This window comes from Carassius gibelio, chromosome B16 (assembly GCF_023724105.1).
Source record: "Carassius gibelio isolate Cgi1373 ecotype wild population from Czech Republic chromosome B16, carGib1.2-hapl.c, whole genome shotgun sequence".
NCBI lineage: Eukaryota > Metazoa > Chordata > Actinopteri > Cypriniformes > Cyprinidae > Carassius > Carassius gibelio.
This window is the reverse complement of record NC_068411.1, coordinates 18,310,173-18,324,691: the sequence shown is the minus strand read 5'-3', so window position 1 is coordinate 18,324,691 and position 14,519 is coordinate 18,310,173. Positions and strand designations below refer to the sequence as shown.

General features: G+C 35.4%; 2 protein-coding genes across 2 annotated transcripts; both read left to right on the top strand.

Annotated features, from left to right (window-relative positions):
- The first annotated feature begins 146 nt into the window (after positions 1-146).
- Positions 147-5,443, top strand: zgc:110410 (uncharacterized protein LOC553618 homolog). The gene is made up of 10 exons (XM_052579421.1): positions 147-313; positions 570-832; positions 1,081-1,159; positions 3,623-3,676; positions 3,771-3,861; positions 3,953-3,990; positions 4,108-4,195; positions 4,297-4,386; positions 4,468-4,515; positions 4,736-5,443. The coding sequence occupies exons 2-10, from the start codon at positions 589-591 to the stop codon at positions 4,883-4,885; spliced, it is 882 nt and encodes a 293-aa protein (XP_052435381.1). The 5' UTR covers positions 147-313; positions 570-588; the 3' UTR covers positions 4,886-5,443.
- A 530-nt stretch (positions 5,444-5,973) lies between these two features.
- On the top strand, positions 5,974-9,510 carry LOC127975384 (protein FAM8A1). Its single transcript, XM_052579420.1, has 5 exons — positions 5,974-6,482; positions 7,645-7,765; positions 7,858-7,981; positions 8,057-8,196; positions 8,296-9,510. Exons 1-5 carry the CDS (start codon positions 6,029-6,031, stop codon positions 8,438-8,440), a joined length of 984 nt encoding a protein of 327 aa, XP_052435380.1. The 5' UTR covers positions 5,974-6,028; the 3' UTR covers positions 8,441-9,510.
- The last annotated feature ends 5,009 nt before the right edge of the window (positions 9,511-14,519 follow it).

Sequence of the window (14,519 nt, the reverse complement as noted above, 5' to 3'; positions counted from 1 at the left end):
AAATAAAGCATTTACTTTTTATTTTCATATAGTCAAAATGATAGAAACAAACAAAAAAAACAGTTACTTATATTATACTTAGCAGGTACTTATATACTTATATTACTTAGTTATATTATGTCAGTGTTATTTTCATTGTGAAATCTATATAAAAAAAAAAGAAAAAAAATCCCACACGTGAACTTGGTTCCCATGAATGTGTATTGATTTGATAAGCTATGCAAAGTCCTGTCCCTCTGGAGACAAACTCATCGAGAATAGACTTTGCCCTACGCAACTCATAACAGGAAGCAGAGGGGTATCACACTGAAAGGTAAGTGGCGGTTTTAATGCAAGCTAAATTTCACAATATTTTATGTAACATTTGTGTGTTCGATGAAAATTGTAACAGTTTAGCATAAAGAGAATTTGACATCCTAAATAGATTTTCTATCTTAATCATGTCATTACTTGGCTACTCAAGATAAATATGGTATCATTCAAGTGGTATTTGTCTGTGTGGATTTTATTGTAAAATAGTTTAAGATCTTGTATTTACTTTTGATTTTCTAAATTGTGTCTATATTTAGGTTTGTTCAGAGAAACAATATGAACCGAGAGCAGCCTCCCCCTCCGTATAACCCCTATTACCCTCCGCATTATCCTAATGCAACACAGGGTAACATTGGGCAGCCCACAGCTGGCATGATGCCCCCCGCTGGGCAGCCCTCTGCCATCATGATGCCCCCCGTTGTTGAACATGTCAATATGGGGCTTCCAGACAGTGCTCCGCCAGAATACTCTCTGGGATTTGAAGACCAGAACTGCTTTTCAGATGCTTCCATAAGAAGAGGTCAGCTGTGTTATCTTGAACTGACTTTAATCATTTGGTTTTGCTATTACAGAAATATCACTTAAACATTTTCACAAAAGAAATTTATGTATAGCCTATATTTATATGTATAAATTAGGTGTACAATCAAATTTTAATAATACAAGAGCCTATATTATTTTAAATAGCTATAAGCTATCAGCAATGTCATGCATGGGAGTGGTCAATGCTAAAAACTTGTTTCTTTTGTTCAAATGTTCTTCATGTAGGTTTCATAAGAAAAGTGTATCTAACACTTATGGTTCAACTTTTATTAACCATTGGAATCATCTGTGTTTTTCTTTACTGGTGAGTTGACTGGTGTTTATGTGCCACACCTATTTCAAATCATTTCGAAACACAAATTATAGATAAGAAAGTGTACTTAAGTATTACTTCATAGGCTTGAGTAACTTAGGCTCGTCTTTATGTCAGTTTATACAGTTAGATCCGTATATTTGGACATTGACACAATTTTCATAATTTTGGCTCTGTATGCCTCCAGAATAGAATTCAAATGAAACAATTAAGATGAAGTGCAGACTTTAAGCTTTAATTCAAGGGGTTGAACAAAAACATAACAGAAAATGCTTAGGACAACCATTTTTATACACAGTCCCCTTCCCATTTTCAGGGGCTCAGATATACTTGGACAAATAAATATAATCATAAGTAAAATGTTAATTTCTAATATTTTGTTAAGAATCCTTTTCAGGCAATGACTGTCTTAAGCCTGGAACTCATGGACATCACCAGAGACTGGGTTTATTCCTTTGTGATGCTTTGCCAGGCCTTTGTTGCAGCTGACTTCAGTTGTTGTTGTTTGTTGGTGGGTTTTTACGCCTCTAACTTTATATTGAGCAAGTGAAATGCATGCTCAGTCGAGTTGAGATCAGGAGATGGAATTGGCCATTGCAGAATAATCCACTTTCTTACCAGCAAAAACTACTGGGTTGCTTTTGCTGTTTGTTTTGGGTCAACATTCATTTGTATTATCAAGAGCCGCCCAATCAACTTAAGTGCATTTGACTGAATCTCTTGGCAGAGAGTGTATCTCTTCAGAATTCTTCCGCCTGCTTCTGTCTTCTGTCACGTCATCACTAAACACCAGTAACCAGATGGCATGCTAATGCCATCACACCGCTCCACCATGTTTCACAGACGATGTTGTTTGATTTGGATCATGAGCTGTTCCGAGCCTTCTCCATATTTTCTTTCTTTCTGTCATTCTGGTGAAGAGTGATTTAATCCCAGCCATCCAAAAAATGCTTTTCCAGAAGTGGTCTGGCATTTTTGGATGTTTTTTTTGGCAAAGTCTAATCGGGCCTTGTTTGCCCCTTGAGTTGAATCCACTGTATTTGCTCTTGTGAAGTCTTCTCTTGATTGTAGACCTCCTGGAGAGTTTTCTTCTTTTGGCTGGACGCTGTGAAAGGGTTTTTCTTTACCATGGAGAGGATCCTCTGATCATCCAGCACTGTTGTCCTCCTTGGACGTCCAGGCCTTTTTATGTTGCTGAGTTCACCAGTGCATTCTTAATTTCTCAGAATGTACAAAACTGTTGATTTGGCCATTCTAAGTCTTAACAATTGTGTGTTTCACCTGCATGGAGGGCCCTTTTGAAAAAAAAATGCTCTTAAGAAAAGTCTTAAGCTTTGACTTAAGTGTCAAAAAATTCTTAGGATACAAAAAAAGAGTAGGATACATTTATAAAGAAGCTAAAAGCAACTTTCAATAAAGTCTTAGACTGATTTTTAAGTGCTGACTGATGTGACATTTAAGTGTCAACACAAAATTGCTGACCTCGACCTCTTAATCAGCCAGTAGTGAGTCTTTTCACACCAGCACAACACCAATCATTTAATGTAACTATAAAATTAATTAATCAAGACTCTGAAATATTTTAATATTTAAATGTATTATTATTATTTTTTTAATTATCACAAATTATTACTGATGCTTCATTTTCTATTGGTATGTCTCCTCATTTACAGTTGGAGCAATGATGTTAACATGAGTCAATTTGCCAGCCAAAAAAAATATGGAATTACTACATTTCTGCAGTTAGAGCATTGAAATGTTGAGTGGAAGAGATTATTAAATTTCTTACTTTGTCAGTTACAAAAATAAATAAATAAATAAATAAAATAGACTGATTTTGACTATCTGATTTGTATCATTTTAGCAATTCCCTATCATCATATAACTCCAATATGTGATATCTTCGCTGGAAAGTGTTCGTCTCTAACCCTGAGAGTTAGGTGTCTAACCCTAACTCTTTGCTGCCATCTTGTAAATCCTAACTGGGATAGCTTTAGTTACTGAGTAACCTTTATGAATCACTCTTATTGTTAAGTCTAGGAATAAGAGTAAAGTTACGTCATTCTTAGAATTTTTTGACACTAAGGACTAAAATTTTACTCTGAGCGGCTTAACACATATGGCCCCAGACCTTTTACCTCCTTAGCTGATGTAGAAATAATGAAGAAATAGCCCACATCTGTCCATAAAATAACTTTTGATTAAACTGTCCAATAACTTATGGTCCCTTGAAAAAAGTGGGGAGGTGCATTAAAGAGCTGTAATTCCTTAACATTTCCTCCAATTGTGATGAGAATACCCTCAAATTAAAGCTCAAAGTGTGCACTTTAAGTCCATATTCATTAAGCATACGAGCTTTTGAAAACATGAAAAATATTATAAAATATTATAACGTCAAACTTTTAAACAGTAATGTGTATAGAATATTGATGTTGACATGCCATTTTCTTATAGGGAGACACTCAATGTATGGGTGAGAGGCACAAATTGGTTTACCTACACTATGATGTGAGCACTTCTCCTTTGATCTGCATGTCTTAATATGCATGTACTGCACCCATACATATGTTAAACTGACTTCATGTGTTTGTTCCAAATTCAGGTGTGCAACGTTTGTTCTAATCATTGTTCTTACCTGCTGTGGTGACATACGTCGCAAAGTTCCATTAAACTTCATCTTCCTATTACTATTTGTAAGTAAAACACAAAGCCACTGTAGTATTTAATTGCGCTAAGCATGAATGTGATAATTTTGTACCTGCTAACTGCTGTTTTCCCACACAGACGATCACAGAAGGCTTTCTCCTTGGATCAGTGGTAGTGTGAGTAAAAAACCTCATTAAAAATAATTTCATTTACTCAGAAATGTGCTCTTCAATTATTCAAAAACTTTAGTTTTACTGCCGGTGTTATAATAAAGAATTGTTATTACTATTCAGGTACTATTCAGCAGACGCAGTGCTGTGGGCAGTGGGTGCAACTGCTCTGGTGACTCTTGCAATGAGTTTGTTTTCACTGCAGTCGAAAGTAAGTCATGAAATTGGCTGTGTACTGTATCAACAAAACAATGTTTAGTTATAAAGTAAAAAAAAAAAAAAAAAAAAAAACATACCTATGGTTGTTTTTAGTGGGACTTCACAGCTCTGTCAGGGAGCATATGGGTATTATGCTGGACGCTGTTTTCATTTGCATTACTCTGTGCAATTCTGAGATCACAGGTAAATCATCAACTATGTTACACTATTATCAAAGATGTCTACTTGTTTATATTTATTTATGCTGATTTTTATGTTTCAAAGTATTTGTACATCCTTTATGCATCACTGGGAACGTTGATCTTCTCTGTGGTAAGAACACATCTTTCTTAGTCATGTTTTATCCGCTGTAGTTTTGTCAAATTGTATATGTATAATCCTTGTCTAGGAGGGCTTCCAGATATACTTTAGTATTGTTACTATTAGGTTGGTGCAGTATTAATTTGGTCTGCCAACAGTCTTTTATTGTGCATAATAGAACCCATTCACTGTTCTTATCTTACTGTCTCTCCGTTTCTTTTTCCATTCTTAGTACCTGGTGATGGACACGCAGCTCATACTGGGTGGAAAGCACAAATACAGCATCAATCAAGAAGAGTACATCTTTGCTGCACTGAACTTGTACCTTGATATCATCACAATTTTCTTATTATTGCTTCAATTAATTGGAATTTGTCGTTGATGTGGTTTATGAACATCATGATTGCTGCTCCACTCAACACATCTCTCATGTAGACTTTTAGGGTTTTGGGACACATTTTTACTCCATTTTTTAAAAACAGCTTCATTGTGTCTATTACATATTGGAAGTTAAACTGAATTTTGGTTAATGGTACAAAAGCCTATAGGTAAATCAGATGGTGGTGAAACAATTTTCACTCAGAATTTCACAGATTATTACAAAGAAACTGCAAATAACAAATTGGATTAAACATGAATTTTAAAGTATAATTTTTTTGTGAAACATACTCAAAAAAGAATTTCAGTGCAGTTTTATAGTAAAAGAGCTATAACATTAAAACTACTATTAAATAGATATATAGATAGGTAAAGAAAGGGCAATATCATATATATGGGATATACATATTCAATAAACTCTGGGTTTTTGAGACCACCATTTTTACCACCATTATTTAATTTAAAACATAACTCCATTGTATCTGTAAGACGTTGTAATAAATGTTCACTGTCATGTCACTGTACTTTAAGTTAAATATATTAAAGTATGTACTGTCACCCATTTGCTATGATTTTAAATCATTTGAGAACAACTACTAAAAACCACAAAAATCTACACAATTTACCTAACAGTGCCAGTGTTCACTAGGTAAGAGTGGGTTAAGTTGTGCCACGTTTTCTAAAAAAGAAAAGAAAAGAATATTCCTATATAATATTTATTATAATTATTATACCTATTATATTTCAGTCTGCTTTCAACTTTCAGCAAAAAAATAAAAAATAAATAACATCTATGAAATATAACAGTAGATATACATGATAAAAAGTGGTACAGTAACATCATATTAGTATAAAAACGTTAAAATATATGGCATGACAATTAATAAAGTAAAAGGAGGTGACACATCTTACCCCGCTCTCCATTATTTTGTGTAAAAGGATGAGAAATAAAACGTGGATGGATCTTTCTTGAACCCTAACGATTGCAAACTTAACCACAGAGAAACACCTCTGGGCGGCTGAAGAGGTAAGAAGAGCTATGCTTTTGTTATGCTAATATCTTCTATTACTTTTATTATGCATTATACAGTGTTGCCGGAAGTTGGTTAAATCGACACCGACTTCGTCATCACAAAACGAAAGTGTCATGGAGGAATTAGACGAAAACGCTCGTAATAAGGAAAAGTCGTTGGCAAAACACAGTCAAACTGAGGACGGTGAAAACATGAGAACACAGATTCACAAGCCCTGTTCCCAGGGCAAGCAAGACACTTCCACCGCTGTTTCCACCACGGAGTACTGCGAACAATTACAGGAGTGGATGTGGCAGTACTACTACAGCTATATGAACTGGCAGAGCTGGATAGCGATGTCTGCGTTCTCCTTTCCACCGTGTTTCCCAACACAAGGAACAAATGAAACGCCCGGGGCGACGACATGGGGTGCAGATGTGTCTAACAGAGACCTTCGCCACTGGTTGAGCAGCAGCCCGTTTGGTTTTCCGGCTGCAGCAGCGAGCGGACAGAGTCCTCGAGCTCCGGCCACAGCAGCTGCGCAGCTGCCTCAACAACAGCAGCCGAATGGAAACGCTCAACAGCCAGGTAATGATATCCAATAAGTAACTTTATTGTATTGATCATTACTAGCGGTGAATATGACAGCTCAAATGAGAGATGACTTGTTCGGCTTCCTCGGCTTTGTTTAGTTTGCATAACTATTAACATTAGTGTAATATACTTTTGAAGTAGATCTACATCATGTTCATACCTGGGTCTTGCTCACTATAAAGTATTTCCAAGTATTTTCCTGTTGTCACACTCAGACATCTAACTTCATTATTATGTAAACATTAACAGGATGTCTAACAGCATAGAAAGTTTGCAGAAGTTGTTCACTGCTGGTTACATGAAGGCGATGGATGTATAACCATCTTTTGAAAATGCTGATCAGTTTATCTAACAGGACGGAATACTGTATGTTATAATGATATAAACCAATACGACCAAACAACCTCACAATTTTTGTTAGTTAAAGGTTTGTTATAAAAGACAAACCAGATAGAAAGTGAAAGGGAAAGAAACAGGAAAAACCTGAAATAAAAACCACTTACAACATTAACATGAAAACATGTTTGAGACTTTGTATGTGACCCTGACCCACAAAAACAGTAAAGGGTAAATTGTATATAATAAATAAGCTTTCCATTGATGTATGGTTTGTTATTTGGCCGAGATACAACTATTTGAAAATCTGGAATCTGAGGGTGCAAAAAAATCAAAATATTGAGAAAATAGCCTTTAAGGATGTCCAAATTAAGTTCTTAGTAATGCATTTTACTAATCAAAAATTAAGTTTTTAAATATTTATATGTTGAAATTTACTAAATATCTTAATGGAACATGATCCATTCTGTTGTTTTTTATTAGGTTAATATCCTAATGATTTTTTGCATAAAAGAAAAATCTATAACTTTGACCCGTACAATGTTTTTTGGCTATTGCTACAAATATACCCCAGCAACTTAAGACTGGTTTTGTCAATCGAGGATCACATATGAGAAAGAGGAGATGAAGAAACACCATTCCTTATAATTGATCATTTTATTTTAGAATGATCACTTGATTGTGAAATTAATATTATTCCCCTCTTTGAAAATTCTGAGATAATTTTATCCTATATATTAACACATATAAGACATATATTTCATGACAAGAATGATCCAGTTTCCACTAACAGTTCATGTCTATAATGTGTTTCATCTAGGTAGGGAATATTCTATTCCCTCTCCCCTCCAACGATTCTTGGCAGAAATGGTGGATTTCTTTATTCTTTTTTTCATTAAAGCTACGATTATCCTCAGTATTGTCCACTTGAGTGGAATGAAGTAAGTCCAAAATTGAATTGTGTATATTTCCTAACATATCGCTCATGCTGTATTTCATTAAAGTCATTCATTCACCTCTTTGTCAATTTTAGGGACATCTCAAAGTTTGCCATGCACTTCATTGTAGAGGAGATTGATGAGGACACATCGATGGAGGAGCTGCAGAAGATGATGCTTGTGGCTCTAGTGTACAGGTTATTAGTTTGCTTTTATGAGGTAAGTTCAAACAATGGATTTAATCTGCTGAAATAACTCACGAAGACCTGAATAACCGTTTTTGATTGATTTCAGATCATATGTATTTGGGGAGCTGGTGGGGCTACACCAGGGAAGTTCCTCATTGGCTTACGAGTGGTCACATGTGACAGCTCCGTCCTGGTTCAGCCGAACCGCGTCCTTGTGGTTCCAGCGACTAACGTCACACTTTCTGCGTCAGTGTTGCTGTTACCTCTTTGTTTTATTTATTAAAAAAATGGATCTTTTTTCCAAAATTGAATTTTGAAACTTCTTATATTATGATTTTCTTATAGGTCGACAGTGAGAGCGTTAAACAAGAACTTCTCCATCGCTTTCTTCTTTCCGGCGTTCATCACGCTTCTCTTCTTTCAGCACAACAGGACTGTGTATGACATTGTGGCCGGCACCATTGTGGTCAAGAGAAACAGGCTTAGATGACTGTCACTGAAGTCGATACCAACCTGAAATTGTAATGCAAAAACAAGCTTATAGACAAATGAGAGCAAACCAGCTGCAGTGACACATGCTGAACTGATCTAAAAGCTATTGGCCTCTCAAAGAACTGTCACTTTAAGAGCTGAACACGGTATTTCCAGTATTTCTCACCCGTCTTCATTGGACACCTAGACTTATAAGCATGAACTGCTTTCTCAGAAGTATTTTTTTAATCATCTGTGGTGACATCTTTGAATCTTTTTCTTGTGCCAAAATAAGATAATTTATTAATCTGCCTCACAATACTTGAACTTCCTCTGGTACATGCATTTCATCTCTGTCTCCCTCTGTTTGTTAATGTATGTGGATTATTGATCTGAATATTTGCTAAGAATATTATTTGACCAATGGAATTTGAGCAGGAATTAACATTTCTCCAAATGCAGTATAGTTTGGTTATATATCCTACTCTACTGACTGGATTTGTATTTCAAATGGACGTTTTGTACTTAATTATTCATCCCATTTTATGGCCTTTAAAATGTTAAAAAATATATTTTTACCTGTTTTGCATACTGTAATTTTCACTGCATGCCTTTTTCAGCGCTGTGTTCTGCACTACTCTAAGCTGCTTAGTTGATCAGTTCAACTTTAAGTTCCCTTATTCTTTTTCAGTTAGTTTTTGTTTGATTGTTTAGTATGGCCAAATCATAAATAATTCAATTATGTCCCAGAGAAAGCCTTCTGTGTTGTCTCTGTTTATAGATTGACCATTCATACCAATAACAATCCTTTGAATAGACATGTTTAAACAGGGATTTACAGCACATTAGGTTTACAGGCTGCATTAGGTTCTTTTCCAAATAGCTGTAAGAGTCAGCATGTGACAAGAGTCAAACTGTGTCAGCAAATATTTAGAAACCTCTTGAAACACTTTCAAGACAACATAAAAATAATAATAATTTTTTATAGGACTGGACCGTAATAAACTTCTAAATTATGCTGATGGATGTAAAAAATGTAAAGAATTATGCTCTACTAAACATTTCAAAATAAATACTTGTAATACCTAACCAATATGGTACTGATATATTCATTTTTTTTAATGGAAAAACTGTTAATTTTTTAAGTCTGCTATTAAATTACATTAATTGAAGAAGGGCTGTAATCATTTGGACTGTATTGGTCACAGACAGATGATGTGTATAAAAAAGAAGAGGACAGTCTTTCTTTGAAGAAAGTGTTTGTGGAGCAGGTTTTCTCATCAGTTGACATGAGTCACCAGTAGATGTCGCGAGAGCGCTGATTTGCAATGTAAACTGCCTGTGGATTCTGAATGTGTCAAACTGTAAAGTAATCACTAGTGGTGTGTAAATTGAAAGACAAAATGTTTATAAAAACTGGTGGTTCCAGTCATGGTTTCTGGTTATTAACAACAGCTACAAAGTGTGCACTATATAACTGTACGGCTTCCATAATGTATCGTTACTTCTGATGCATTGCAAATGTTCTATTGTATTAGGAAGTATCTTCTAGAATTCCAGAGTAGTTCTACCCAATGAAATTTTGCTATCATTACATTTTAGAATCATTCACGTCGTTTCAAACATGTATGAAATTCATTTTCAGTTGAAATTATAATATTTTTTCTAAAGGCAAATCAATGGTAACCAAAAGTGTTTTGTTACCAGCAGTCTTCAGAATATCTGTTTATGTGTTCCAAAGAACATCGATATAACATATAACATACAAAACAAAAAATTTTTGGTGACCTATCCCTTTAATTGATTTGCATACTAAAATAGCGTTTTCCTGATGGGTTGACAGTAAATTCGATATGGACCACCAGAAAACACTTTTTGTCCTACCCGTGAAAACCATTGGTTAAGTACAGCAGTGTTGGAATATAAATAATTGATAGAAAGTCTGTTGTGTATCATATTGTTAAAACTGGCCTTTCTTTCTTCATTTCCACTGAAAGGTTTTTCCAGGGCGTTATGATTTTTTTTTCAAGAACACAATGCAAGGTTAATTGTGTTACTGTAGGCCCTGCAGATGGCTTTCTTCAACACAGACCCTCATTCTCATTCAGATATTTTTCTTTTCTGTCTATCACTTTGACCCTGCTGACTTGTAAAACCCTTTCACTATCAGAATGGTACCACTGTTTTTGCATTGCAGTTATCAGTGAGTAATGCCCAGCCACGCTCTGCCTGACTTTGTTTATCTCTCGAGTCAGATTGAGAATGCTATGCCAACTATATGACATCATTGTGAGCCATGGCTCTGTGTGGGGGACACCAGTCACTCTCATGCTGCTATTATGATAATGCTGGCTCGGTCCCACTATACATTGAATGGCCTTAAAGGGATACTCTACCCCAAAATGAAAATTTTGGCATTAATCACTTACCCCCATGTCGTTCCAAAGCTTTGTTCGTCTTTGGAACACAATTGAAGATATTTTGGATGAAAACCAGGAAGCTTGTGACTGTCCCATAGACTGCCAAATAAATAACAGTGTCAAGGTCCAGAAAAGTATGAAAAGCATTGTCAGAATAGTCCATCTGCGATCAGTGGTCCAACCGTAATGTTATGAAGCGACGAGAATACTTTTTGTACATAACAAAAAAACAAAAATAACAACTTTATTCAACTATTTGTCTCTTGTCTTTGTTTTTCTCCGCATCAATGTAGCGCCATTTTAGAGAATCTCCAAAATTGTGCTATGGTCATCCAATAATTTGGTATCTCTGAAAAGCCCTGAATGTGCTCTGTACAGGTAATCCAAATTTAAAACTCTGACATGTAACAGCTCAGAGAAATTATGAACAGAACAAAACAGAACGAAAAAATTATGCCCTCTACAGAGGACAAAACCCCATTGCTGGTACACTTATATTAAAACAATTAGTACAATGTACTTATTATGCTCATATTGTTTTGCAAAACTCTTCTGCTGCTATTGAGGTGGGATACAGGTAAGGTTAGGGACAGGTTTGGTGGTATGGGTGGGTTTAAGGGTTGTTAATTATTAATGTTACAGAAACTAATTACAGATGTAATTACATGCAGGTTTTTTTTTTAAATATAAGTACAATGTAAAAACGTATGTATGTATTCAATTAGTGCATTGTATCAAATATTAATTTGAATGTAAGTACATAGGAGTTAAGGCCACCTAATATAAAGTGGGCCCACTTGCTCATTATATATCATTTTTTTGTTTGTTTGTTTTTTAATGAATCCCTTTTGTTGAAGAATGTCAAGCTAAGTGTTCATCAGGTGTGTCTCTGATCTGGTCTTTTCACAATTCTGTCAATGAATATGACATTTTTGGCAGGTACTATAAAAGCACATACATGTGTTTGCACTAGTGTAGTTTTAGTTGTTTTTGAGTGGTCTGAAGGGTGAGAGAAGGAAAGGACACAGTCAGCCTCTTAGGCATGTTGTCAGGGGCTTCCAAACAACAAGCTGATTGGCTGATTGGACAGCATTCTGTCATTAATTGGTGATGTGTTTTCCTTTCTGTAGTAATGATGTCATCGGTAGCCAATCGAGGTGCCATGGTGACTGTGATTGGTGTGATCTGATTGGCTATTGAGTTGAAAATAAGATGGGGTTGGGTTTCTCATTATCCAAGACTGATGTTCACTCTTAGCTTTTGCAAAATGAGTCTACTCTTCCAAATCGATGATCAAAACGACAATAGCGAGGAACAGTGCTCTCAAAACAGAGATAAAATCCTCATTGGCATTTTAGGCTTCTGTGCTGTTATTCTGTCTTTATTACCCCAAGACTGCAGCATACAGTGTTGTTTTTTAGCTTAATGTCGTTGTCTTGTACTGTCGAGATGTAAGGGGATTTCCTCATCGCTCGAGGCTATAACAGTGTACTTTAAAACAGAGCATCCATTGCTCCTTAGGAAGAATAAACAAAACATATTCTTGCCATGTAAATTGATTTTAACCTCTCTATCCCCCCAAATGCATGTTTTTCTCCTGATCTCTTCATTTTGGTTTTATTTACAGCCAGCTGACAGAGCCATTTTATGCTTAGAAAGTGAGCACAGTGAAACATGGTAAAGAAATAAATTTAAAAAAAATTAAAAATAAAAAACATTTGGTTTGTAGAGGTTTGATCAGTAGAGGATGATTTATTTATACTAGTGGGAAGGGAAATTGCAATTTACGTGAACATTTCTTACAATAGAAATGTATTGAAAAATAGACTGTAAAAATACATATATTCCTCAGTTTGAGGTCAGTCATCCTCTGAATTTAGAAACGAACTGTTATCACAGTTCAGAAGAGCTCACCAACCTTATCAATGTCCAAGTGTCTGTCTGTAAGGCTATTAATATTTAACAGCTCCCAGGTTTGCACACTGACAGGCGACTAACTATGTGTATGTGACTCATGGCTCTCTAGCAGATGTTTTAATTAGTGATCCAGCTGCAGGAAAATGGAAACTTCAATGTCCATTATAACGGAAGGTGCTGAGATGAGAATGGATGGGGGGTTCATCTCAGAGGGGACAGATTTGGCGGCAACACTGTAGGAGATGCAGCAAAACATGTCTGTTATTCATGTCTATATTTTGGACTCTGTGTCTATTATGTGATGACTTGATTCAAACCTTTAATTAATTATAAAAATCGTGACTGGGGGCTTTATTCAGTGGCAGCTGCTGGTAAATCAAAGGGATTGACAGCTTGCCAGAGCTTCGATATACTGAAAGATAGGTTACAAGATTACAGGGGACAGCCATACAGTGCTTGGCTAAACAACATGATCAAATGTATGTATTCAAATAGGCCATTCCACTGGAACACTCTGCTTGTTCGGAAAGTGTGACCACTAGATCATTTCCTTGACCTTACAGTCTTACTCATTTATGGCAACATTTAAATGAACATTTGTTGACATGAGGAATTCATGAATCTGGTCCGTAGTCATTCAGCAATCGTGAACTCAGCCAAGCTGAACAAATGGGAAAGTGTCTGCCCGGCAACAGTATCAGTGTTTACTAAACAATTCAAGCAACAACAAGTGAACAAAATCAGGACGCTGTACAGAAATAAATCTATTTCAAGGAAAAAACTGCAGAATGACTAAATAAGGTTTCTTACTTTAGAAAGAATGGATTTCACTATAAATGTTATGTTTTATAACAGAAATCATTGCATTTTACTAATAAGTCAATATAACTATTAAAGTACAAAGTGACTTCTTTTAGAATGCATTGTGGCAGTTGTTTGTCATGCTTATAATTTCATCTGGCTTGTCTGGTTCTGGCATCTCATGATTTGGATCCCATGCCATATCACATTTCAGTTCATTTTATGAGTGAACTGAATGAGTGATTTTTTTTTTAATTAGATTCAATATAATACAGTTGGATAAATCAGTCGATTTAGATTTTTGGCCCTTTACAAAAAGTTCAGTCATGTCTGGAAATAATGTTGCAACACTGGAAAAAGGAAGTGGCATGGGTTAACCCGCTTGTTTACCTCAGTGGTTTAGCCAAGAGATACATTTAAAAAAGAAAAAGTTAATATAATCTTTTCTACAACTTAGAAAACAGTATATGAGAGCAGGAACAATTTTCACTCTAGATAGTGTTTTTATGGTGATTCCGATAATAATTCATAATACATTGCACTATGAAACATTATTAGAGATATTCTTAACAGATTTTAAAAGTGAAAAGTAAATTAATGCAGAAATTGACAAATGGTAGCATTTATCAGTTACTTGTTATAAGTTAAGCAAAAGCGAGGAGGAAATCCATTTTCACATGGTTTGCATGTTTTTTTTTTTTCTCTCTATTTTATGTTTCTGCGTAGAGTTAAACATTTTCCAGTACTTTTGTGGCAAAGCACTGACAGTGATTAGAGACGGAAGATCTAGCCATGGTTTTTTAATAGCTCGGTTTTATAATTGCTGTTTGTGTGTTTTCTTATGTTTCCTCTCTCTGTTAGGCTGCCAAAACCACTATTGAGGCAGTAGTGCCCCTCCCTTGTGCTTAGTATTAAGCCTTTTTAGTCTCTGATAAAGAGATTTTTATTGCATTCCTTACT